Source organism: Rhineura floridana, chromosome 2 (assembly GCF_030035675.1).
Source record: "Rhineura floridana isolate rRhiFlo1 chromosome 2, rRhiFlo1.hap2, whole genome shotgun sequence".
NCBI lineage: Eukaryota > Metazoa > Chordata > Lepidosauria > Squamata > Rhineuridae > Rhineura > Rhineura floridana.
Window position 1 is genome coordinate 139,571,943 of NC_084481.1, and position 26,035 is coordinate 139,597,977.

The 26,035-nt window shown below is 42.1% G+C and overlaps 1 protein-coding gene across 9 annotated transcripts in view; it reads right to left on the bottom strand.

Moving 5' to 3' along the window:
• Positions 1-26,035, bottom strand: part of NAV2 (neuron navigator 2) — a 444,626-nt gene that overhangs the window by 296,067 nt on the left and 122,524 nt on the right. For all 9 annotated transcript variants that reach the window (XM_061610652.1, XM_061610648.1, XM_061610646.1 and 6 more), the window contains exon 2: positions 19,031-19,148. In XM_061610652.1, the coding sequence (XP_061466636.1) occupies positions 19,031-19,148 (118 nt within the window). The remainder of the gene's footprint in view (positions 1-19,030; positions 19,149-26,035) is intronic.

Below are 26,035 nucleotides of genomic sequence, written 5' to 3' on the forward strand. Positions count from 1 at the left end.
TAGCTGCTGGACAGTGATATCATACCACCTGAATTAATGGCAGTTGGGAGGCCAAGACATTGGAGCCTACCCATTTGGCCCCATGAAATCACATTAGGCGTTGAAAGACTAGGGTGAGGTAACTGGTGTTCAGTTAATGTGTTAGGATAAAGCAGGATCACTCCCACTAGCCATGTCCTACATGCTGATGCCCTCTCTGAATATGCCTCTTGGTGGCTGCATATTTGGTTTTAGTAGGAAAGTGGCCCTGCAACTATATGTGTGGCATTCAAGACTCTGGTGTGTGTGGCCAGTCAGATTTCCATTCCCAAAAGCATGGAGCAGCCTGTGAACACAGGATACATAGGGGCCCTTTTCCATTAATACAAAATGTGCAGCCATTGGGATGCCAGAGAGCATGTTGGCATCAGGAGGTATGGCCAGTGGGTACAACTCCCACTCATATGGACACCCAAAGACTCTGCTCACTTGTAAGTTTCACACAGATCGATTGTGACAACACAGTGGCTTGGTACACACTTCACAGTAAACTATAGTCTCAGAAAAACTATGGTTTAGCACAATGTTGTGCATGCTGCTCAGTCATGTCCACTTTGCTCCACCCCAACCAGAGCTAAAAAAACTGTGGAGTGGCTAGCTTATTGTTATGTGCAAACCAGCACTTGTGGTTTGCTTTTCCTGAAGCAAACCATGAACAGATGCTCAAGTTTGTTATTGGCTTACCATTCAGTGTTTGTTTGAGAGAAAGCAACCACCAGTGCAGGTTCACATGTGATGGTAAGCCAGCCACTCTACTGTTTGTTTTCTGGCTCCAATCAGGGTGGACCGCAACAGACATGATTGAGCAACAAGCACCAGCACACTGTTCATTCATGGTAAACCACAGTTTGTTTCTAACAATGGCTTACTGTTACAAGGAAATGGGGCCAGTAGGTCAGTCAATGGCTTCAAAGAGGTAGGGAGAGCAGGGGAAGATGCAGCAGGAGTGGTAAGTTATTTTAATGTTCCAGATGGAGAACATTATTCAAGAGATATGTCTTGCTCAAAGACCACCTAAACCACCCTTTCCCAACCTTTGGGTCCCCAGATGTTGCCGGACTACAATTCCCATCATTCCTGACCATTGGCCATGCTGTCTGTGGCTGTTAGGAGTTGTAGTCCTAACATCATCTGGGGACCCAAAGGTTAGGAAAAGCTGATCTAAACTATAGGTATGTTTAGATTTGAGCCTTATCCTTCCAGGCACAAATGCAGCATTTCATCCAGTGGAACACACTAGTTCATTACTTTTAAGGCAATTTTGACAACTGTCAAATTAAGTATCAGAGTATATAGATATTAAACAGATCTCCACACCCCAGATCTGTAGAATAATGAAAAGAAATTGCATGACAGAAATACCTAAATTCTCAAACAATATTTCTGTGTTCTCCCACTGCGCTGCATACTACACATATACAAATTCTGCACCTGGGTGAAAACATGGATCAAAATAAGAGTCTTTTTAAAATGCTCATTCCATACATTATTTTGAATTATGAGATGAATTATGGCTTCCTCCTTCTCCATGTCAAAAGAGCAAATTAAATGGCAGCGCTCCATGTGAAAGCAGTTTTGAGGATTGGCCTTACTTTTCCATCTTGTACATGAGCAGATCAAAAACTGGAAGGCAGCCTAAGAAATGCTTTGCTTCAACTGTTCAGTGACAGGCACATTCCAAGTCTGCTAGTTTCTGCATGGAAACATGGAGTATTAAATGTTTATGGCTACAGTGGAGCAAGAGAACATCTCTCCACTACAAGCTATAGTGAAGTATTCCTTAAATAACTTTGCTGGGCAGCTGCTGGCTTTCCCAAATGTATATATAGAAATGAAAAATCACCAGCAAACCAAATCCCTTGCAACAAATGGACACTTCTGAGAGCAGTATTTTACAGGCAGTCGGTTGGTATGATGAACTTTGCTTGGCCCTGCTCTTGCATACATCAATAATGTAATATGGATTAGTTGGTAGATGTGGCAGGATGTCTATCCATAGCCAGCAGATAGTTTTATCAGAATGCCATGCTCTTCCCTCCTCTCCTATAATGAAGCTTAACCATATGCCAAGAAAAAGAGGGGCTTTCAAAAAGGATTTAATTTCATGCTAAATCCATTCCTTTCCCATACAGGGGTTGGGGTTGGGAGATCCAAAGGAGTGAGAGGGCAGAGCATGAGTAGTGAAAGCACTAAGGCCAGCCAGTCAACACCATGGCTCTCCTCTCCTCCGCCTTTGCAGCAATGTGGGAGCTGCAAACTCCCACAAGATGTTCTGCTGCCTATGAGCCATGGTTAATTCTCCCCTGCTGGTCTCAGCAAAGCTTGATAATAACGCATGCTGATGGCTTTGAGATGTGGAAGCAGCTGAAAGCCGTCTTCTGGGTGTTCACAATTCAAAATGATAATCACACTAATAGGGTGTGTTAAGACCTTTTTTATTTTTTATTTTTTGCTTTCACCCCCAATGAATTTTTTCAAGATTATTATAGCTGTGACAAGTCCTGAAAGTATATGAAAATACATATACACATGCATAAACTGCTGTTGTAGGCATAACCTGAACAAGAGATTTGTCATGGTGGTCTGATCCACCTACAAGGTTCTTATATTCATCTGGAGGTTGTTTTGCTTCCTCATATAGTGCACTTCTGTTATAGCAGCTGCATTAGTTGCTTTCTTCACATTAAACACAGATGTTGCCAACTATAAGTTTTTAATTAATCATTTTTCCTAGATGTGTCCAATGTACTTTCTGTTTGAAAGTGGATCTTTTCTGTCATGTTTAAAAATCCACTTCATGTTTTCTACTAGTTCTAGTATATCAGAATCTGGAGTACTTCCAATCTGGCTTTTATTTTTGTCTTAATTCTTTTGACTGGCTATTAACAACATACATATATGGCTTGGAGAAAGGCTACAATATGATTTTAGGATCATATGTGAAAAAGTTCTAAGAAGTGGTTTCAAATGGTATGAAATGTAGCAGTAGTAAGGATGTTGGTGAACGTGGAAGGTATTGTAGCAAGTTCATACAGTGCTCACAAAATCTTGGAAAATCGAAAGGCATACTGAAATTTTATGTTCATGTTGCTCCTGCCAGTATAATCCTTGCATGTCTCTAATCATCATAGAATTGTCCAAGAAAATCAAAACATATATATATACACACACACACAAAAAAAAAAAACGCTAGAGACAGGCTAACCCCCCCCCCCCAAAGCCTGGAACGAGAAGTAAGCTGTTCACTCTTCTTTCCATTCATCACAAAACTGAATGGCAAACAAATATGTTTTCCCTTTTACAGATTGCCTTAAAACACTGGGCTAAGTGCAGCAAAGCGCTTTCACCAGGACTCCTATACAGGGCCCCAATGTTTCTTGTGTAACCATTATCAACACAACTTCATCTGAATAAATTCCAGACAAACCACATTGGTGCATAGCAACAAAGACACACACACAAACACACATTGCCAAGCAAACCATGGTATTTTGGGACAAGTTCATATGTACAAATACTTCAATTTAAGAACACACTTCTAAATTGGGAGCCCTGAGGGGGCCAAAAGACAGTGTATAAATATTTCTATAACTAAACCTGAACAATAACACAACAATGGGAGGAAGGGGTAAAAGAGAATCAAGTCAGTATTCCTGTTCTTGAAAATACATCTCCAGTCGGTGTAAACATAGAGGTAGATGGACCATTGGTCTGGTTCTGTATAAAGCAGCTTTATATGTTCCTAATAATCTAAATAGGTTTATTAAATTTGGGGAGACCACCATAGTCATAACAAAAACAGAGAAGACATAAGAAGAGCCTGCTGGATCAGACCAGTGGCTCACCTAATCCAGCATCCTGTTCTCACAGTGGCCAACCAGATGCCCACTGGAAGCCCACAAGCAGGACGTAGGTGCAAGAGCACTCTCCCCTCCTCTGGCTTCTGGCAACTGGTTTTCAGAAGCATACTGCCTCTGACTAGGGTGGCAGAGCACAGCCATCATGGCTAACAGCCTTTGATACCATTATCCTCCATGAACTTGTCTAATCCTCTTTTAAAGCCGTCCAAGTTAATGGCCATCACTGCCGCCTCTGGGAGACAGTTCCACTATCGCTGCATGAAGAAGTACTTTCTTTTATCTGTCCTGAATCTTCCAGCATTCAACTTCATTGGACTTCCACGAGTTCTAGTGTTATGAGAGAGGGGGGAAAACTTCTCTCTATCCACTGTCTCCATGCCACGCATAATTTTATAAACTTCTACCATGTCACCTCTTACTCACCTTTTCTCTAAACTAAAAAGCCTCAAATGCTGTAACCTTTCCTCACAGAGGATAGGCAACTTGGGTAACATATGTGTATATATATATATATGTATATATATATATATATATACATATATATGTATATATGTATATATATATATGTGTGTGTGTGTGTGTGTGTGTATATATATATATGTATATATATATATATGTATGTATATATATATATGTATGTATATATATATATGTGTATGTAGATATATATATGTGTGTATATATATATATATGTGTATATATATATGTGTGTGTGTATATATATATATGTGTGTGTGTATATATATATATGTGTGTGTGTGTATATAGATAGATAGATAGATAGATAGATAGATAGATAGATAGATAGATAGATAGATAGATAGATAGATAGATAGATAGATAGATAGATAGATAGATAGATATGTAGCACTCCTGTACTATATCTACTTGCTTCTAAATGTAGACCAGACAAGACTGAAGCAACTGGAATGATAGAAAAGACTCTTACACTATCCTTCTGAAGTGTACTGCATTTTACCTATCTGGGTGAGTTGTGATGTTGTAGCTTCCGTTTCATCAGCTATACTAAAACTGCTATAAATCACCACAGGTGTATATTATCACTTCCAATGTGACAATGAGATTCACTTTGCCTAAGGATAGACTATGGGAAGCAAACAACTATAACGTTTTGGTGTCAATATAAAAAAGATTAAAATAGGAGGTGTGTTTAAACATGGGGGTTCTTTTAAATGGAAAAGGATGGTGGCTGGTGGAATCATATGCATGAATGATTCAGTGTTCTTTTAATGACTAGACCCAAATTCTATTACAGCAGTGGGAAGAGGAAATAGAAAAGGAAAATTAAGTCAAGTGTTCCCTCTCTTGAAAATACATAACTTTCCTGTCTTTATTACTTTTTCATGCGTAAATACTATTGATGTATATGGAAGACAAGATTCAGTTCGGAAAGTGGATCAGTTCTCGGACAGCTCGGGAAGCTTTGGTATCTCTTGCTTTAGAAAATCCAAGGTTTCATGGGCCTCCCCATTGACTAATGTGAGGAAATGAACAGCTGCTTGTTTTTAACAGAACTGTATGAAATTTTCAGGAATAGTATCACTTTCTGAGTGAATGAAGACTGCCCAAACAGGTGCAGGGAGGGTTGTGATAGGAATATGTTCAGGTGGTGGTGGGGTTTAAGCAACACCTATAAAAAAAGTAATAGGCAGAATTAGATGAAATTTGCAGACTTAGCTACTCCTTGTCAGATGCTCAAGCTTGCCAAATTTCAGGCACATGTCTGAAGGATGTTTTATGCAAAATCCCTTTAATTTGTGGAGAGGAGTGGATTTTCTTACACACACACACCCATCTGTGATTTTGGATGAATTTGTATGAACATGGCACACATAGTATGGTTGTCCTTGGTAAGTAATCTTGCAGGGGATGTGGTAATAAATAGCAGAGCCTCTTCTAATCCAGGTCAGGTCTGGTGCAAAGTAAGGCAAGGCAAATCAGGACCATGGGCAGCTCCCACTAGGCAGGCAGTGTAGAAGAGGGAGCTGAGGACTTCTCCTTGAGTGAGACAACTGGTGCATCATCTGAAAATAGTCCTCCTCAGGCAACACTGGAACACTGAGGCAGAGGACGTGACACATTCGAAAACATTGTAATTGGAAGTAAAAAGGTAACTAGTAAAGTTATTCCCTGGCTGGAAGCTAGAACTGTCAGTCCCAAGAATACATCTATCTCCTTTCTCCTCCACCTGCCTGCCATTTTATGGGAGAGTTGTAACAATTTTAACAGACAGTCTGAAACTGTCTAACTCTGTGTCTTTCAAATCCGAGGCAGATTTAAGGCTTCAGAAGGATACTGAGCAGCTTTCAGGATGCCCTGCTTCACCTCTGCCAAAGCCCAAATTACTTCGAAGCTGGCCCCTTTAGTTCTGGATTCAGGCTTCATCTGAAGCAGATGCACCCCCTAGTAAAAGTCTCATAAGCATGGAGAAAATACATGCTTTAGTACAGAACTGCTGTACCTGAAATACATTTTTAACAACATTATGTTTTATAAGGAAGTACTTTTGTTGCTGCTGTTGTGTGTGTTTATGTATGTGTACACACAAACATTGGGGCATCAAGACTCCTACGGAGATGAGCAACTTTACCCTCAAAGTGCCTTGCAAACAATTCACAGTGGGCCTCCAAAGGGTCTAAGACTTCATTTCCTGGAGTTGATGTCAACACACCCCTGACAATACGGAAAAGCTCCACCAGACGGCTGCTTGAGGATGCGATGGAGGCAGAGAAGTGGGCCTTCTTCACCACCCTCACTGCCACACAGTAGGCACGGTTATGTTTTAATCGTGCCCGATCAGCCTCACAGCACGTCTTTCACCACTTGCGCTCTAGCCGTCGTCCAGCCTGTTTCATTGCCCTTAGCTCACTGGTGTACCAAGGTGTAAGCTGGGCTCCAGTGCCGGAGAGGGTGCTCGGGGGCAACTGTGTCGAGAGCCCGACGCGCCTCACTGTTCCACAGCGTGACAAAGGCTTCAACAGGGTCACCTGCTCTATCTACTGGGAACTCCCCCAGGACATTCAGGAATCCACTGGATTCCATAAGGCTCCGGGGGCGGACCATCTTAATCTGTCCACCAGTCCTGCAAGGAAGGATTGGAGCCATAAGTCTAAACTTCACCAGGAATTGATCTGACCATGACAATGGGGTGACATCCACCCCCACTATCTCCAGACCACCCCTTCCTCCATCTGGAGCAAAAACCAAGTCGAGTGTGTGCCCTGCCCTACGTGTTGGGCCAGTAACAAGTTGAGACAGCCCCATGGTCGTCATGGAAGTCATGAAGTCTCGAGCCGGAACACTAGAGGCAGCCTCAGCATGGACATTGAAATCACCCAGCACTATCGTAATGGGCTCCTCCAACGCCACAGCCGAAATGACCCCCATCAGCTCGGTCAGAGAAGCTGCTGGGAAGCAGGGTGGATGGTACACCAGCAGCAACTCTAGTTTACTATCTCCTCGGCCCAACACCAGGTGCAGGCCCTCACAGCCAGCTCCAAGACAGAGTGGTTTCCTGGTGACAGAGATGGAAGTTCTGTAGACCACAGCAACTCCTCCCCCCCGTCCCTGCAGCCTGTGCTGGTGCTGCAGCAAGTATCCAGGTGGGCAAAGCTGGGTCAGATCAACCCCTTCAAGCTCACCCACCCAGGTCTCGGTAATACACACCAAATTGGCACTTTCATCCACAATCAAGTCATCGATGAGTGGTCTTATTATGTACCGATCTGGCGTTACACAACAACACACACAGGCCAGTGGGCACAGGAGATGAGCAATGAGGAACCAAACCATGAGAGGTGTGGCAGCAAGGAACAAGGCGCAGATAACCTTGCCTTCGCCTTCTCGGGTAATTCACCACCTCCCCATGGCTATATTTCCCTCTGCCCATAACCACTGAAACTGGGGTGGCATCACCCATGTTCCTCCGTACTAAGATGCCCCATCCACATCTATTGTAGTCCCTAATGAGGTGTCCAGTGCAACATCTGCTGCAACTTCTTGGGAACGGTTTCAGCTGATGCGGCCTGATGACATGGACAAGATGCTTGCGATGATGCGGCCAGCAACGTGTCCTCTTGACCGTTGCCCTTCTTGGCTTATTAAAGCTTGCCGAGGGGGTCTGACTGAGTGGATCCAGGGTGTGGCCAACGCATCATTGTGAGAGGGAGTGGTTCCAGCCACCTCTTGAGGCGGTGATTCGACCACTCCTGAAAAAGCCCACCCTGGACGCATTGGTTTGTGACAACTACCGACCGGTTGCAAATACCCCCTTCTTAGGGAAGGTAATTGAGAGGGTTGTGGCGCAGCAATTGCAAGAACTCTTGGATGAAACAGATTGTCTTAACCCATCCCAGTCTGGGTTCAGGCCTGGTTATGGGACTGAATCGGCCTTGGTCGCCCTAATGGATGACCTTTATCGGGAGAAGGACAGGGGGAGTGCGACCCTGTTGTTCTTACTTGATCTCTCAGCGGCTTTTGATACCATTGACCATGGTATCCTTCTGGGCCAACTTGGTGAGATGGGTATTGGAGGCACTGTTTTACAGTGGTTCCGATCCTATCTCCAGGGGCGTTCTCAGAGAATAGTATTGGGTGACTGTCTTTCGCCCCCCTGGCAGCTGTGCTGTGGGGTGCCGCAGGGTAAAATCTTGTCCCCCATGCTGTTTATCATCTATATGAAGCCCTTGGGAGCAGTCATCAAAAGCATTGGGCGAGGTGTCAGCAGTATGCTGATGATACCCAGCTGTATTTTTCCGTAACATCTGAATCGGGAGAGGCCGTGCAAGCCCTGGACCGCTGCCTGGACTTGGTGGTGTGCTGGATGAGGGCCAATAAACTGAGTCTGAATCCCAGCAAGATGGAGGTGCTGTGGGTTGGTGGTTCCCAAGTTCGGATAATTGGTCAGTTGCCTGCTGTGGATGGGGTCGTACTCCCTCTGAAACAGCAGGTCCATAGCCTGGGGTGCTCCTGGATCCATCTTTGTCGCTAGAGGCCCAGGTGACCTCAGTGGCTAGGAGTGCCTTTTACCAGCTTCGGTTGGTGAGACAGCTGCGGCCGTTTCTTGACCGGGATAGCCTGACCACTGTTGTCCACACACTGGTAACCTCTAGGCTGGATTACTGTAATGCGCTGTATGTGGGGCTGCCCTTGCGGTTGGTCCAGAAGCTGCAGCTGGTGCAAAATGCAGCAGCGAGACTGCTCACTGGAGCAGGGTATCGCCAACATGTCACCCCACTGCTGAAACAGTTGCACTGGCTGCCCATTTGCTACTGGGTCAAGGTCAAGGTTCTAGTTTTGGCGTACAAAGTCCTATACAGCTCAGGACCAGGATACCTGAAATACCATCTTACCCCTTATATGCCCAGTCGATCACTGCGCTCTGCAGGTGAGGGCCTCCTGCAGATACCATCTTATCAGGAGGTTCGTTCTGCACAATATAGGAAACAGACCTTTAGTGTGGTGGCACCTACCCTATGGAAATCCCTCCCTTTGAATATTAGGCAGGCGCCATCTCTGCTATCTTTTCGGCACCTTTTGAAGACTTTCCTCTTTCAACAAGCCTTTTAAGTTGAGACCTATCCCAGTCTGCATCTGTGTCAGAATTGTTTAATATATTTTTTAGTAATGTTTTTAACCCTTTTTAAGGTTTTTTAAAAAAATGTTTTTAATGCTGTTTTGTTTTAATGTATTTTAAGATCTGTTTTTATTATGTTTTAAAGTGTTTGAGTGCTTTGTTTGCCGCCCTGGGCTCCTGCTGGGAGGAAGGGCAGGATACAAATTAATTAATTATTAATTAATAATATACGTGGAAAAAAGTGTGTCTGTGATATGTGGGTCACTCATGAGCAATCGTTAATTTCAGAAGTTCATTTTTATACACCACAGTGGGAAAGAGAACTCAAGCAGGTAACACAGTTACCTATGGCCGCCTGTAACACCTGTGCAGCGGCCATGCGGCTCCTCAGCTTCTCGCACCCAAAAGAGCTCGCAGCATCTCCCTAGTAAAGCGGCAGTGGTGGCAGTCCCCGGACCCAGCAGCCATTTCATCTCATCCAAGACTTGCGCCTGGGCGACGACGGTGGGGTGGGATGAGGAGTCAACCCAGGTGGTCGCGGTTGGGGGCTGGTTGGTGTCAGTGCAGAAGATGACTGGAAAAGGTGATACATTGGTGTGACTGGAGTGTGACCTTGCAGGCCACACCCTCAATGGAGAAACCAAGACATCTCGCCATGGAAGCCCAGCGAACAAACAGTTTTTGGACCCCGTTTTCCCTGATCATGTTAGCGCTGTCGATGGGCGCTAAATCCCTATCACCTGCCTGGTTTATCAAAGCTCAGAGTATCAGCTGCAAATACATTCTTCCTGAAGCCCATACAAGGAATTTCAGTGTTTGAATCTTTTGCACTTGGGTCCCTTTTGGGACTTTTGCACTTGGGTGGCCTACTCTGGCTTTTACAGTGTGTTTATGTATATGGATATTGTTCATGTATTTTGCTTTGTAAATTGATTTTTTTATTCTACCTTGTGTATTCTATTGTAAACCACTTTGAGATTTTTTCAGATAGTTTTTCAGATATGGTGTTGTTATGTGCCTTCAAGTAGATAACAACTTATGGCGACCCTATGAATCAACGACCTCCAATAGCATTTGTCGTGAACCACCCTGTTCAGATCTTGTAAGCAGAGCCGGCTCTAAAGGGCAGCCAGGTGGGGCCCTGGCCGAGGGCCTCTGGAGCTACAGTGGGGGCCCTGCACTCGCCTTCTGCAATCCACTGAAGGATTGCTGCCGTGATCGCAGGACAGGAGCTTCCGATGCGTGCCATCAACCAAGATGGTGGCAGAGGCTTCAGCCCCTCAGGGAAACCTCAGCTGCCATCTTGATTGAGGCAACTCTGCACGCGCAGTGCACACAGCCAAAAAAACAGCAGTGAGAAAGGTAAGTAGAGTGGGGATATGGCAGGCAGCTTGGGAGCTCCCACCCTGCAATCTGCTGTACCAATCCTGCCGCAAATCACAGAAGGGAAGTGCCGGGGCCCGGGGCATGCTGGTGCCCAAGGGTTCCAGCATGCCTGGGGCTGGCCTTGCTTGTAAGTTCAGGTCTGTGGCTTTCTTTATGGAATCAATCCATCTCTTGTTTGACCTTCTTTTTCTACTCCCTTCTGTTTTTCCTAGCATTATTGTCATTTCTAGTGAATCATGTCTTCTCATTATGTGTCCAAAGTATGATAACCTCAGTTTCATCATTATAGTTTCTAGTGATAGTTCTGGTTTAATTTGTTCTAACACTCAATTATTTGTCTTTTTCACAGTCCATGGTATGTGCAAAGCTCTCCTCCAACACCACATTTCAAATGAGTTGATTTTTCTCTTATCTACTTTTTTCACTGTCCAACTTTCACATCCATACATAGAGATCGGGAATACCATGGTCTGAATGATCCTGACTTTAGTGTTCAGTGATACATCCTTGCATTTGAGGACCTTTTCTAGTTATAGCTGCCCTCCCCAGTCCTAGCCTTCTTCTGATTTCTTGACTATTGTCTCCATTTTGGTTAATGACTGTGCCAAGGTATTGATCCTTCACAAGTTCAATGTCCTCACTGTCAACTTTAAACTTACATAAATCTTCTGTTGTCATTACTTTAGGCTTTTTGACGTTCAGCTATAGACCTTCTTTTGTGCTTTCTTCTTTAACTTTCATCAGCATTCATTTCAAATCATTACTGGTTTCTGCTAGTACTATAGCATCGTCTGCATAAATTACTGATATTTCTCCCTCCAATTTTCACACCTCCTTCATCTTGGTCCAATCCCGCTTTCCGAATGATATGTTCTGCGCAGAGATTGAACAAGTAGGGTGATAAAATACACCCCTGTCTCACACCCTTTCCGATTGGGAACCAACTGGTTTCTCCATATTCTGTCCTTACAGTACACCTGCAATCGGCCCAAATAACAGAAACAAGACACGTGCTGTGCTGATCTTGTTTTAACAGGGAGGAAGCAACAATATTAAAACAGTTAATATAGTTCACATAGTCACTTTAAATATGTTTGCTTTACTTTGCAATTTTAGTGAAATTTCCTATAGTAAATCATTTTCTTTTGCTTCTGTTGCTGTGAATATATGAAGTACAGCAACACTTTGCAACACTAAAAAAAAGCTCCAAAAACAATTGTGGAATAATGGCACTGACTGTTCTGCAGAATAGTTTCCAGTGGACATGAGAAGCATCTCAGTTTGCACAAGATAAAACAGTGGGAAATGAAATATATTCTAGCAAAATTCTAGGTGTGCTCTATGTTTTTAATTCACCATGCTCACCTTTCCTTAAGTGGAGTAGTTTTAAGCATAGCAGACTGAAAACATGCATCTTGGGCAGGCCAAGTTTGTTTTTTCCAACAGCTAGAGCAGCCTTTCCGAACCAGTGTGCCTCCAGATGTTGGACCACAACTCCCATCAGCCTCAGCCAGCATTGCCAATGGCTGAGGCTGATGGGTGTTGTGGTCCAACAACATCTGAGGCACACCGGTTGGGAAAGCCTGAGCTAGAGTCATTGCTTAAGTAGCAACACATTTTAATCAGTCTGATTTTACATCAAACTGCAGTTTCAGATTCAACTGTTAATGTGCCCAAAATAGAAATAGAGCATAGCCTCCAGTTTGAAACACAAAAGGCTGTCTTCACCATCATATGGCATTGACCAATAAAAAGGATTTGAAATTAATAAAATTAATTTGACACAGATTTCTAGGTTGAATAATGAGAGAAATATACTTTTCTATGTTAGATTCTTAGTAGAAACAGAAGTAACACAGAAAAGAAGCCAAGTAAGAAAAACACCAACAAACATACAAAAATGTAATTCTCAATCTTTGGAGATGGCAGGTGTTGCCACCACTCACCATATGCCCAGAGGCATATGTTACCAAATTCTTCCAAGCTACACAGCAAGTGGATTGGACTGTGAAAGACCAACCCAAATTGTGTTTGCATGTTGACAAATTGATAAGACAGTACAATATCTCAGAGAGAAGTCAGATCTGCTGCTCCCCTGGTGCATTCACTATAGCTGCCCAGTTTCCCTGCTTCTTAAAGTTTGATAGAAATATTTGTTGGCTATAGATACTGCAAAGTTTTTTGTCTATTAGTGAATTTCTCTGCTTTTTAATCTGGGAGGTAAGAAATGGGATCCTGTGCACGTTTGCTAAGAATGGATTGATCATGTGCATGCTTATTGAGTTAGTGGGATTTACACCCCTGCAATTATGCTTAGGATAGGTAAAACTGACAGGGAGGAGGGGGAAGGGGGAGGGAAGGGGAAGGAGGAAGACGGAGGAGGAGGGAATTGGAAGGGCATGAGGGAGAGGAACGGGGTGAAGGAAGGGGGAGGGAAGGGGCAAGAGGATGGGGATAGGAGGGGGAGGGGAGGGCAGGTTTGATCATTTGCAACTTTTTGAGTTCAGTGGGATTTCCTCCTGTGCAATCATGCTTAAGATAGGTGAAACTGACCTGGGGGAGGGGCAGGGAGGGGAGGAGGAAGGCAGGAAGGGGAGGGAGAGGGAGGGGGAGGGGAGGAGATTGGGTGGATGGGCACTGGGCAGAGAGGAAGCCCCTTTCCTTTCCGAAAGGAAACATTGTGAACAGTATCATTCTTTTTCAGGGTTCCCCCCACCTTTTTATTCTACAGCAGGCACACATAGCCTCCCACCCAAATTTAAACCAAAGTTGCCCCTGGCCACATCCACACCAGATCTTTATTCTGCTTTACACAGTCATGCCTTCTCCCAAAGAATCCTAGAAGTGTATTTATTATTATTATTTGATTTATATCCCACCCTTCCTCCCAGCAGGATCCCAGGGTGGCAAACAAAAGCACAAAAAGTATAGTTAGTGAAGGGTGCTGAGAGTTGCTAGGAGATGCTCTATTCCCCTCACAGAGCTACAATCAGAGCAGCTGACTGTTAAACCACTCTGACCACTGGAGCTCTCTCAGAGGAATAGGAGTCTCCTCTCAACACCCTTCACAAACTACAGTTCCCAGGATTCTTTGGGGGATGCCATGACTGTCTCAAGTGAAATAAAGATCTGGGGTGGGTGTGGCCCCGATTAGACAAGCCCAGCAGCTGTGAGTCTGGCTTTTAGAACACTGACAATTCTTACTGAGCATGCCCAATCCTATAATAGATGTCAATGTTAAATTTCTGAAATTAATTAAAAATCAGCCAGGCATTTTTTTTTCATCTTTTAAACTGCAGAAGGTGAAGGCCAGAGTATGGGGCAAGGTCAGTAATAGGATTACAGGTACTCTGTGAACACGGCTGATTTTAATGAATTTCAATAGATTATGAGGAAAAAGTCCAAAAAAGTTTTTCTCTCTATTTTTACTTTGAACTCTTGATTCTGTCTGACTATTTTGTGGCTGTATAATAACAGCATTACGATATGGGCAGTTTTATTTTCCTTTCCTAATGATCCATCTTTTATATAACTGCCACACATTCGGTCAACATTTTCATCGAGCTATCTACTATGACTCCAAAGTCTCATTCCTGGCCAGTCATCATCAGTTCAGATACCAATAGTGTATATGTGAAATTAAGGGGGGTTTTGCCCCAATGTACATCACTTTACACTTGCCTACACTGAATCACAGTTGCCATTTTAATGCCCATTCAACCAGTGTGGAGGTAACCTTGCGGAGCTCCTCTCAAACCCTTTGTGTTTTGAGCACCCTGAACAATTTTGTGTCATCAGCAAACTTGGCTTCTTCATTGCTGTAGCTCTTCTATGAACTAGTTAAAAACCACAGGTTCCAATACTGTCTACTGAGATTATTCTTTTGAAGACATAGTTATCTGTATTTCTGTGTGTGCATAAGCGTTTGTTATAAAACAGTATTAGGAATGTGTAAATTAATCAGTTAGATATTCATAGATTAAAAAGCTGTCAGTGAGGGGAACAGAATAGTTAAAGCACTATTGATGATGAAATTGTATATATGTCAACCATGCTCAGGCACTGTGAAAGAAAGGAAGTGAATGAAGTTAAGGATGGACCACCCCTGAAGCTTCTCACCAATGAAGACATGGTACGTCTCTCCTAGTCCTTTGCGAAGAAAATGTCACATGTCAAAGTTCTTCACTTGTTCACTCTAATTTGTACTAATGGACTTTCTTGAGTGTTTAGTTCACTACTATTCCATCCATGTGGGTGACAATATGATATGAATGAATCACTAAAAGAAATAATTAACTTGACACACTGGTCTGGCAAAAGTGCTGTGAGGCTGATAGAGCATGAGTAAAACATCACAACCGTGCCTATTGTGTGGCAGTGAGGGCGGTGAAGGAGGCCCACTTCTCTGCCACCATCGCATCCTCAAGTAGCCATCCGGTGGAGCTTTTCCATATTGTCAGGGGTCTGTTGGCATCAACTCCAGGAAATGCAGTCTTAGACCCTTCAGAGGCCCACTGTGAATTGTTTGAAAGGCATTTTGAGGGTAAAGTTGTTCGTCTATGTAGCAGTCTTGATGCCCCATCCACATCTACTGTAGTCCCCAATGACGTGTCCAGTGCAACATCTGCTGCAACTTCTTGGGAACGGTTTCAGCTGATGCGGCCTGATGACATGGACAAGGTGCTTGCGATGATGCGGCCAGCAACATGTCCTCTCGACCCTTGTCCTTCTTGGCTTATTAAAGCTTGCCGAGGGGGTCTGACTGAGTGGATCCAGGGTGTGCCCAACACATCATTGCGAGAGGGAGTGGTTCCAGCCACCTCTTGAGGCGGTGATTCGACCACTCCTGAAAAAGCCCACCCTGGACGCATTGGTTTGTGACAACTACCAACCGGTTGCAAATACCCCCTTCTTAGGGAAGGTGATTGAGAGGGTTGTGGCGCAGCAACTGCAAGTACTCTTGGATGAAACAGATTATCTTGACCCATCCCAGTCTGGGTTCAGGCCTGGTTATGGGACTGAATCGGCCTTGGTCGCCCTGATGGATGACCTTTATCGGGAGGACAGGGGGAGTGCGACCCTGTTGTTCTTACTTGATCTCTCAGCGGCTTTTGATACCATTAACCATGGTATCCTTCTGGGCCAACTTGGTGAGATGGTTATTGGAGGCACTGTTTTACAGTGGTTCCGATCCTATCTCCAAGGTCATTCTCAGAGAATAGCATTGGGTGACTGTCTTTCGCCCCCCTGGCAGCTGTGCTGTGGGGTGCCGCAGGGTACCATCTTCTACCCCATGCCGTTTAACATCTATATGAAGCCCTTGGGAGCAGTCATCCAAAGCTTTGGGGCGAGGTGTCAGCAATATGCTGATGATACCCAGCTGTATTTCTCCGAAACATCTGAATCGGGAGAGGCCATGCAAGCCCTGGACCGCTGCCTGGACTTGGTGGTGGGCTGGATGAGGGCCAATAAACTGAGTCTGAATCCTACCAAGACGGAGATGCTGTGGGTTGGTGGTTCCCAAGTTTGGATAATAGGTCAGTTACCTGCTTTGGATGGGGTTGTACTCCCTCTGAAAGATCAGGTTCGTAGTCTGGGGGTGCTCCAGGATCCATCTTTGTCACTAGAGGCCCAGGTGACCTCCGTGGCTAGGAGTGCCTTTTACCAGCTTTGGCTGATGAGACAGCTGTGGCCATTTCTGACCAGGATAGCCTGACCACTGTTGTCCACGCACTGGTAACCTCTAGGCTGGATTACTGTAATGCGCTCTATGTGGGGCTGCCCTTGAGGTTGGTCCGGAAGCTGCAGCTGGTGCAAAATGCGGCAGCGAGATTGCTCACTGGGGCAGGATATCGCCAACATTTCACCCCGCTGCTGAAAGAATTGCCCATTTGCTACCGGGCCAAGTTCAAGGTTCTAGTTTTGGTGTACAAAGCCCTATATAGCTCGGGACCAGGATACCTGAAAGACCGTCTTACCCCTTATATACCCAGTAGATTACTGCGCTCTGCAAGTGAGGGCCTCCTGCAGATACCATCTTATCAGGAGGTTCGTTCTGCACAATATAGTGTGGCGGCACCTACCTTGTGGATTTCCCTCCCTTTGAATATTAGGCAGGCGCTTTTCGGCACCTTTTGAAGACTTTCCTCTTTCAACAAGCCTTTTAAGTTGAGACCTTATCCCAGTCTGCATCTGTGTCAGAATTGTTTAATATGTTTTTTTAATAATGTTTTTAACCCTTTTTAAGGTTGTTTTTAAAAATGTTTTTAATGCTGTTTTGTTTTAATGTATTTTAAGATCTGTTTTTATGATGTTTTAAAGTGTTTTAGTGCTTTGTTTGCCGCCCTGGGCTCCTGCTAGGAGGAAGGGCGGGATACAAATTAATTAAATAAATAAATAAATAAATATTAAAACAAAACATCTTAAAAACATCTTTTTTAAACAACTTTTAAAACATCTAAAAAAATAATCCCAACACAGACACAGACTGGGGTAAGGTCTCTACTTAAAAGGCTTGTTGAAAGAGGAAGGTCTTCAGTAGGCACTGAAAAATAAGAGATGGTGCCTGTTTAATATTTAAGGGGAGGGAATTCCAAAGTGTCGGTTCCACAACACTGAAGGTCCACTTCCTATGTTGCGCGGAATGGATCTCTTGATAAGATGGTATCTGCAGGACGCCCTCACCTGCAGAATGCAGTGATCTACTGGGTATATAAGGGGTAAGACAATCTTTCAGGTATCCTGGTCCCAAGCTGCATAGGGCTTTGTACACCAAAACCAGAACCTTGAACTTGGCCAGTAGCTAATGGGCAGCCAGTACGATTCTTTCAGAAGTGGGGTAACATGTTAATGATACCCTGCCCCAGTGAACAGTCGTGCCACCACATTTTGCACCAGCTGCAGCTTCTGGATCAACCTCAAGGGCAGCCCCACACAGCGTGCATTACAGAAATCCAAACTGTAAGGTTACCAGTGCATGGACAACAGTGGTCAGGCTATCCCAGTCCAGAAACAGTCGCAGCTGTCTTACCAACCGAAGCTGGAAAAAGGCACTCCTAGCCACTGAGGTCAACTGAACCCCTAGCAACAAAGATGGATCCAAAAGCATCCCCAGACTGCTCTTTCAGAGGGAGTACAACCCCATCCAAAGCAGACAATTGACCAATTATCCAAACTCGGGAACCACAAACCCACAGTGCCTCCATCTTGCTAGGATTCAGACTCAGTTCTGTCTGGTATGTTCATTCTTTGATTGATGGTGAGAGTGATGAACATGCATTTGTGAACCAGCAATCCTATGCACAACTACTCGGAAGTGCCAATGAATTCAGCGGGACTTATTCCTAGGTAAGCATGTATAGGACTGCAGCATTAGAAACTTATATTTTCAACAGTATATGATGAGTCCAAGGATATACTGATGTTTGTACTTAGATCTTGATTTTGACTTATATAATCTCTCAGTTTTAAATTTGTTTTGCAAAGAACCCATTTATTTTTGTAAAGCTGATAACAATTTTAAATTTTCATTTGCTTCTTATTCTTACACTTATTAATCACTTCCTATAAAGCATCTCAAAGCAAGTTCACAATATGAAATTCTATTCATAAAGACTAGATCCATAACTAGGGAAAACTGAGCTTAGCTAACTCATAAAATATTTCAATATTAATCAAAAAGAAAAGACAAAAAAATAAAAAGGGAACATGTAACAGGGGTTACTGAAATGTCCATTGTGACTATTAGAAAGTTTGTCATCAGCTTCTTCTTGGCTCTAGCTGTTCTCATGATATTGCTTTGACAGGATATCTTATCAGGAACAAAAAATTACCACAAACCATTTCGATGGAGTTTTTAGAAATCAAACTATTACAGCATGTGTGTTCATAGCTTCACATATATATATTTACTGCTGATTGTAGAAGGTATTGTTTTTAAGTTGTTGTTGTTGTTGTTGTTAATAATAATAATAAATCATTGCATTTGACTTTCTATCCTGTTTTATTATGATTTTATGTTGCAAACCACCTTCAAATGGGCTGTTTTGGCTGTGCAAAGTTTTAATTAAACATATTTTCTTTTTCACAGAAAACGTGATCCTGACCAGACTATTGTGACTATGATATAATGAAAGGCAAACTTACTTACCTACCACCTGGATGATTTCAGCCAGTAAAACTCCATCGGTCACATCTTGTTGCAGATCCTTTATCAAACGCTTATGGCCAGATTTTGCTAGATAGTGATTGGCCCAGTCTGTATAAATCTGTAAAAATGAGAGAGGGGATTAAAAGCTATATACCACATCTAATTTGCTTTTTCAACCATAATTTTATCAAGTAAACTAGCTAAAGCCAACCAATAAGGTTTGCAATCCCTGGAATAGAGCGTTTCTCTTCTTTTTCTTGAGCTGTTTGAGACAAAGTTAGCAACATTAAAATTCAAGGCATTGTGCTAACCAAGTATTCAGCTTATTATAGCAGCTCTTTCTTGTATAGAGAAATTTGACATCAGAGCTGAAGGAAACTAAAGAACGCTCCTAAACATGCTACAGCCTGAATGGGTTATCAGACATGGAACTAAACAGTCTGCAAGAGAGTCTCTGCTGAATTTCTCTATTTATGCTAAAGAATTCAACGTCCTAGTACTGTACTGAGAAAAACTAAAAGATATTTTCTATAGCAAACATCATACATTTTTACATACCAAGTTTTGTAAATGTTACTGATCCATAGCATTTGGGAAATCAATTAGCTTTATTTAAACAGATAAATCCCTCTTGAATGCAGCTAGCAAGAAACATAAATGATGTTGCTATTCACTTTACATATGAAACGTTCTCCTTATTGCAAAGTGCCAGCTCACAACAGTTCCAAAATTGGTATGTCAAAGAAATTTGTGAAACACACATTGCTTTCATCCCGAAATATAATCACATTCTTATGGAAGATATCTCTGCTGGAAAATCTAATATTGTTTTTAAAGGATTTTTTTAAAACAGACGGACGGACGGACGGACGGACGGACGGACGGACAGACAGACAGACAGACAGATAGATAGATAGATAGATAGATAGATCGATCGATCCAGAATGTACTTCGTGATCTTTCTATGAAAGAATTGCAGAGCTTGGAAAAGTTACTTTTTTGAACTACAACTCCCATCAGCCCAATCCAGTGGCCATGCTGGCTGAGGCTGATGGGAGTTGTAGTTCAAAAAAGTAACTTTTCCAAGGCCACTGGATTGGGCTGATGGGAGTTGTAGTTCAAAAAAGTAACTTTTCCAAGCTGTGAAGAATTGTACATACAAATTGGAAAGTTTCCTTCCCACTTTGATAATATTCATATCAAAGTTATATTCCCATTGTGTTACATTTTAAGACATCCAGTATATTAAAGACATCCATTTGCTTCAGTGAAATGACCTGAATAGTTTTCTACAATAATTCTTTCCTGCAAGTCGAATATAAATCTTTTGTTGGCTTCTTTTTAAGAATTAAGCTTTGAGAAAAAGCATGTATAGATTATAAACAAGATCTCTGATCCTTCCAGGGTTGTATTAAATGCTGCATAAGCACTTTTATGGAGCCAACATTTTCAATAAACAAAGAATATTGCTCTTAAACACAACTATTTGAAGAAAAAGTCAGCCTTCCTGGGTACGCTGACCTTGTTTGCATGTAACAGTAAAAGCCATAGTTATAAACAAACTATGGCTTACGATGCATTGGAGCATTTAAAATGACAGTTTAAGTATTCATTGAAAAATGTTGTCCAAATAATAATGTAAGAAAATGCATGAATGATGTTTAGCAGGCCATTTTACTTTGTCACTGCTATATTTTAATAATTGTAAATCCCCCCCCCCATTAGCGTTAAGCAAACCATCCTCTTGTTAGACCACATTGACTTCATTCTGGGACAGTCCTATTCTTTAGTGCACAGAAAGTAGAAACTAAATGCAATGCCAATTGCTATTAATAAAATAGTGGACAGAATTACAACAAACGTCTCTGTCTTTTCGTTACAATCTCAGATAGGTACTGAAAGCACAACATTTTAGCTGAAAGGAGCATTGTTTAAAAAGGGCTAGATATGAGCTGATAGAATTTAGAAACAGGATGGCAAAACACTATTTTTTGACACCTTTGAAAATGAAAAATGTTATTAATATCATCCATTTCCTGAAGACAACACAATTCAACCATATGCATATTTGAATCTAATAGAATTACAGGGTATGTAATGGAAAGAAGAGATGTAGTCTGTGTTTTTGCTTTATAGCACAATTCTATGAATGCTAAATTACCAAGATAATTGATCATTTGTAATAACTCCTTACTTTGTATTCAATGCTAATTCTCCTAGCATACATTAAATTAATGAATGAAACCTTGCTGAGTATAGGAAAGAGACTGCTTGAGGTCGGAACTGTCATCTTCAGCTTCCCCTAGTTTTGCAAGATCTGGGATGTTCACCAATCTAGCCCTGGTCCAGTTATTTGAGAAAAGTGCTATTTACATAATCAATGCTTTCTCCTCATCCCCTGTAGACCATTCAAAATCTACATAGCAACTGACAGATTCAAGTGGCTGAAAAGACCAATGAACATATGGACACAGTGACAGAACTGCAAAGATTATGCTATGACTGTTTTCTAGAATTAAATAATAATATTTATTTATTTATTTATTGCACTTGTATACCACCCCATAGCCGAAGCTCTCTGGGTGGTTTACAGCAATCAAAAACATTAAAACAAATATACAATTTAAAACACATATTTTAAAAACAATTTAAAACACAATTTTAAAATTTAAAGCAATATAAAAACAATTTAAAACACATGTTAAAATGCCTGGGAGAAGAGGAAAGTCTTGACCTGGCGCCGAAAAGATAACAGTGTTGGCACCAGGCACACCTCGTCAGGGAGATCATTCCATAATTTGGGGGCCACCACTGAGAAGGCCCTCTCCCTTGTTGCCATCCTCCAAGCTTCCCTTGGAGTAGGCACCCGGAGGAGGGCCTTTGATCTTGAACGTAGTATGCATAATATATCTTTGCACATACCATGGACTGTGAAAAAGACAAATAATTGGGTGCTAGAACAAATTAAACCAGAACTGTTACTAGAAGCTAAAATGATGAAACTGAGGTTATCATACTTTGGACACATCATGAGAAGACATGATTCACTAGAAAAGACCATAATGCTGGGAAAAACAGAAGGAAGTAGAAAAAGAGGAAGGTCAAACAAGAGATGGACTGATTCCGTAAAGGAAGCCACAGACCTGAACTTACAAGATCTGAACGGGGTGGTTCATGACAGATGCTCTTGGAGGTCACTGATTCATAGGGTTGCCATAAGTCGTAATTGACTTGAAGGCACATAACAACAACAATCCATCTTTAACAAGACATAAAATAATGTATGGACACCTTGTACCGCGTTTAGGAAAAACCTCTGAAGCTGCAGAGAACTTGAACATATGAAACTCCGTTATAACGAATCAAACCATGACTTCATCTGCCCCGGAACTGTCCACTCTTGATGGGCAGTACAGTCCAAAGTCTCAGGCAGGGGCTTTCTCCAGCCCTTCTACCAGAGGTTCTTCTAACTGAGTATGCTAGGTATTAAATCTTTCTCCAGGCAAAGCATGTACCCTGCTCATGAGGGCCAAACTAAACATGACAGTGGCAGTTCCCACCTATGGTTTACCATTCCATAGCTTCTTTCCACCACCTCAGGTGCTTTCCTCTATTTCAACCAAGCTCTTAGGTAAGGCCCTAGCTCAGTGGCAGAGCATTGGCTTTCTCTGCAGAAGACCCTAAGTTCAATCCCTGGCATATCCAGGTAGGGTTGGGATAGACCCCTGTCTGAAATCTTGGAGAGTTGCTGCCAGTGTAGACCAATGGTCTGACTGGGTATAAGGTGCATTTCTATGTTCTTCTGTTACTGGAATTGACCTTGGATGGTGGGAAAAGCACATGAGGAGAAGAGTTATAATTAATGACCAAGGATAAGGGTTTACCCGTACTCCTTTGGCTGTTAAAAACTGGACTCTCTGCCACTCATTCTACATGACTGCTGCCATCTAATAAGGACCTTCCCTTCATATATCATGCCAAAATACACATTTCTGGGGATGGAAGAACTGTTATTAAATCACAACAGTTGTCTCCAACACATATATGAAGAAAGCAATCTATGGGGGGGGAAGAGTTCCACGCACACCCTTTTCATACTCTAGGTTTGAATTAGGGGTGTGCCAGGTCAATATTGTTTTTGCAAATATAACCCAGCATTTTTCAGTTCACTGCATAAAGACAGAGCAGTCAAAGTTCTGACTGGTGACCTTGTAAAGTCAATACAAACAGGACACTGCCTGTAAAAAAAACCAAGAGTAGGACCTAACGAAACAACTATATTGTAAAATTTGGAAGCTTAAAAACACAAGCTGGGGAAAATATGCAAGTGTGGTTGTCAAACATGCAGCCTTGTCAAAAGCTTTGGCTGTCACTCTCACACACAACTTTAGCAGGGCCTAGAACACTGAACTGGTTATGACGGGTGAACTGAATTTATTCAGTACACAAAGGGCTCTCTTATACTACATACAAAAGTTCCAATGGAAATTTTGTTAAAAACGTAGCACATTTATTTACCCTTAGTTTCAAAAAGCTGACAAGCTCATTAATCAAGTGTTGAGCTAAACTTCATTTTCTTGAAAGCTTTAAAGAGTGACATGATAACTGGGCAAGGGGTCCACTTAGGCAATATGCATTGCTTGGTGGACGAAGAGCTTGAGTGGGGAGACCTACCAAACCATGGTTTTACTTCAGTAAATATCCAATGGGATCCTGGTTCAAAATACATTTTTTACGGCAGTCAACAACAGTTCTCCACAATAGTAATATTACAACCTTCAACCTATACTGATAATATTTCATTTTCAGACCACTTTTTAAGATAGTTAGAAGCTTCCTGCACTGTCAGAGTGCCAACAGATCTTACAATATTAATATTGTTTTCACAGTTTAAATATATTACTAGTAAGGTGCCAGTCGTTAATTATCCTGGGAGGGGGTGAGGGGTAAAGGAAAAGCTCCAATACGGCAAGGACTACTGGAGATGTGCAGTGCCTACCTATGTGCTTTACACACAGCTTTGGAATCCTCCCACTCAATGGGGAGAATGAATGGCAGAGTCTGAAAGGGGTTACACACAGTTAAATCACTCTGCCTAAATACAACAGCTTCTGCATTGCACTACCCTTTCCTAAGCAAATGGCTATCTATCACTTACCAGCAGGTATTTATTAAATCTCAAGGGTCAATGTTGCTCTTCTGTCAATATTCTAAAAATGATTTAATGAAGTCAGGAAGTTGAAAAGAATACTCTGGGAACCTATTCCAGAAGATTTAGCATAAATATCAAGGGTGAAAGAAAGCAAATATTTCCACCTCCATTGCCTCCATTTCAGATTAAGCACAACTGTGCTCAGTAATCTAAAATTTACATTCACAAGTCTCACTGGATTAATTGCAGGCGCTTAATTGAGCCCATTATTTATGTTTCTCCCAATTAAAAGATAAAAGTCTCAATTGGCAAGGCTAACCATTAGATGCTTGCAACGTCCTAATACTTAGTACAAAAACACACATGGAAGACTAGTGCATATGTAACACTCCTAATTGCTTAACCATGGTACAGCTATAAACCAACTTTAACCCATGGTTTCACTTCCTGCATTAACTGTGGTTAACACCACTACCTACATAGTGGTTAAGTATGGTTAGACTTTCCAGGGAAAAATTGCAGTCCCAAAAGGAGGCAGAGCAGGAGGAAGCATGCAATCGTATGGCATGATAGTTTAATTATGCTTGCACATTATGTCTTTGCCCGTCCACAGACCTGTCCATGTGACATTATCAGAAGGCAATACTATATCCACAAGAGAGAGAGTAAATACAATAAAATATATCTAAAAATATTGTTTTGAAGAGATAGCCTATTAAGGGGACCTATCGTTAGGATAAGTACATTATATAGTGACACAAGAGAGAACCTTCTCTGTGGTGGTGCCTATCTGTGAAATGCCTTCCCCTCAGTAGTGTGACTGATGCTGACATTGTTATCATTTCAGTGCCAGGTCAAGACTTATTTATTTGCCCAAGCATTGTAAAGTTTTTACCGTTTGATTGACTCTGCTGCCGTTATTTTGTGTTTAGCTGACCATATTTATTCCGCTGTAATGTTTTATTGTTTCAGAATTTTATTGTATAGGCTGTTTATATTATGTACCGTACCTTACCCTTGTATCCATATATATGAGGGCCAGGTTATAACTATTTTTAATAAATAAATAAAGCAAGACTAAATAAGGTTACAGATGAGAATGACATATATGTGCCAAGCAAAAGTGCATTTAGAAGCTGTCTTGGACATTTTTAATTGTCAAACACAACTACTATCTATACTAAAACATCTAATTTCTCTTTTTAGTTCTCATTTCCAGTTACTAACAAAACAAGCATTTTCTGCTATCCTTCTGACCATTTTCTTTTGAAAAGATCTTTGTGAATCAGACACTCATGAGAATGACTCAAGGAGATACCACAGTAACAGCTGAACACTGTATTTTGGAAAGCAAATACCATAGTTAGAACTGACCTAAGAGTGTGCTGTGTTCATTATTGTCTGACAAAGTTAGCCCGAGCAAATGCACCACAAAAAAAGCAAGTGTTAAAATGCAGTGCTTCTCATACTGCTATCTAAAACCACAAGGGACTGTTGAGAATCACACTTAACTTAAACTTAGAATCAGCACTCTGAGGTGATCCTCACAGGAACATTCACATTTACTGCTTGTCACAATCCCAAGTGCAAAATAAAGTGCAAGTGTAAATGGAGCCCTGGTCAAAACCAAATTTACCTAAAAGGAAAGTTTAAAAAGGGAGAGAGGGGGGAGACTGCATCTTAACTCACACCCACTATTGCTAGCAAGTTCTGCCGCTACAGATGTCACGCCACAACTCTTTTCACTCTAAATTGTCTCTATATAATTCTCAGGAGGCTGAACTCAACTCCTATTTTAAAGTGATGTCATTTGGTATTTTTACTTGTAAATACCTTGCCACTGAATCACATTT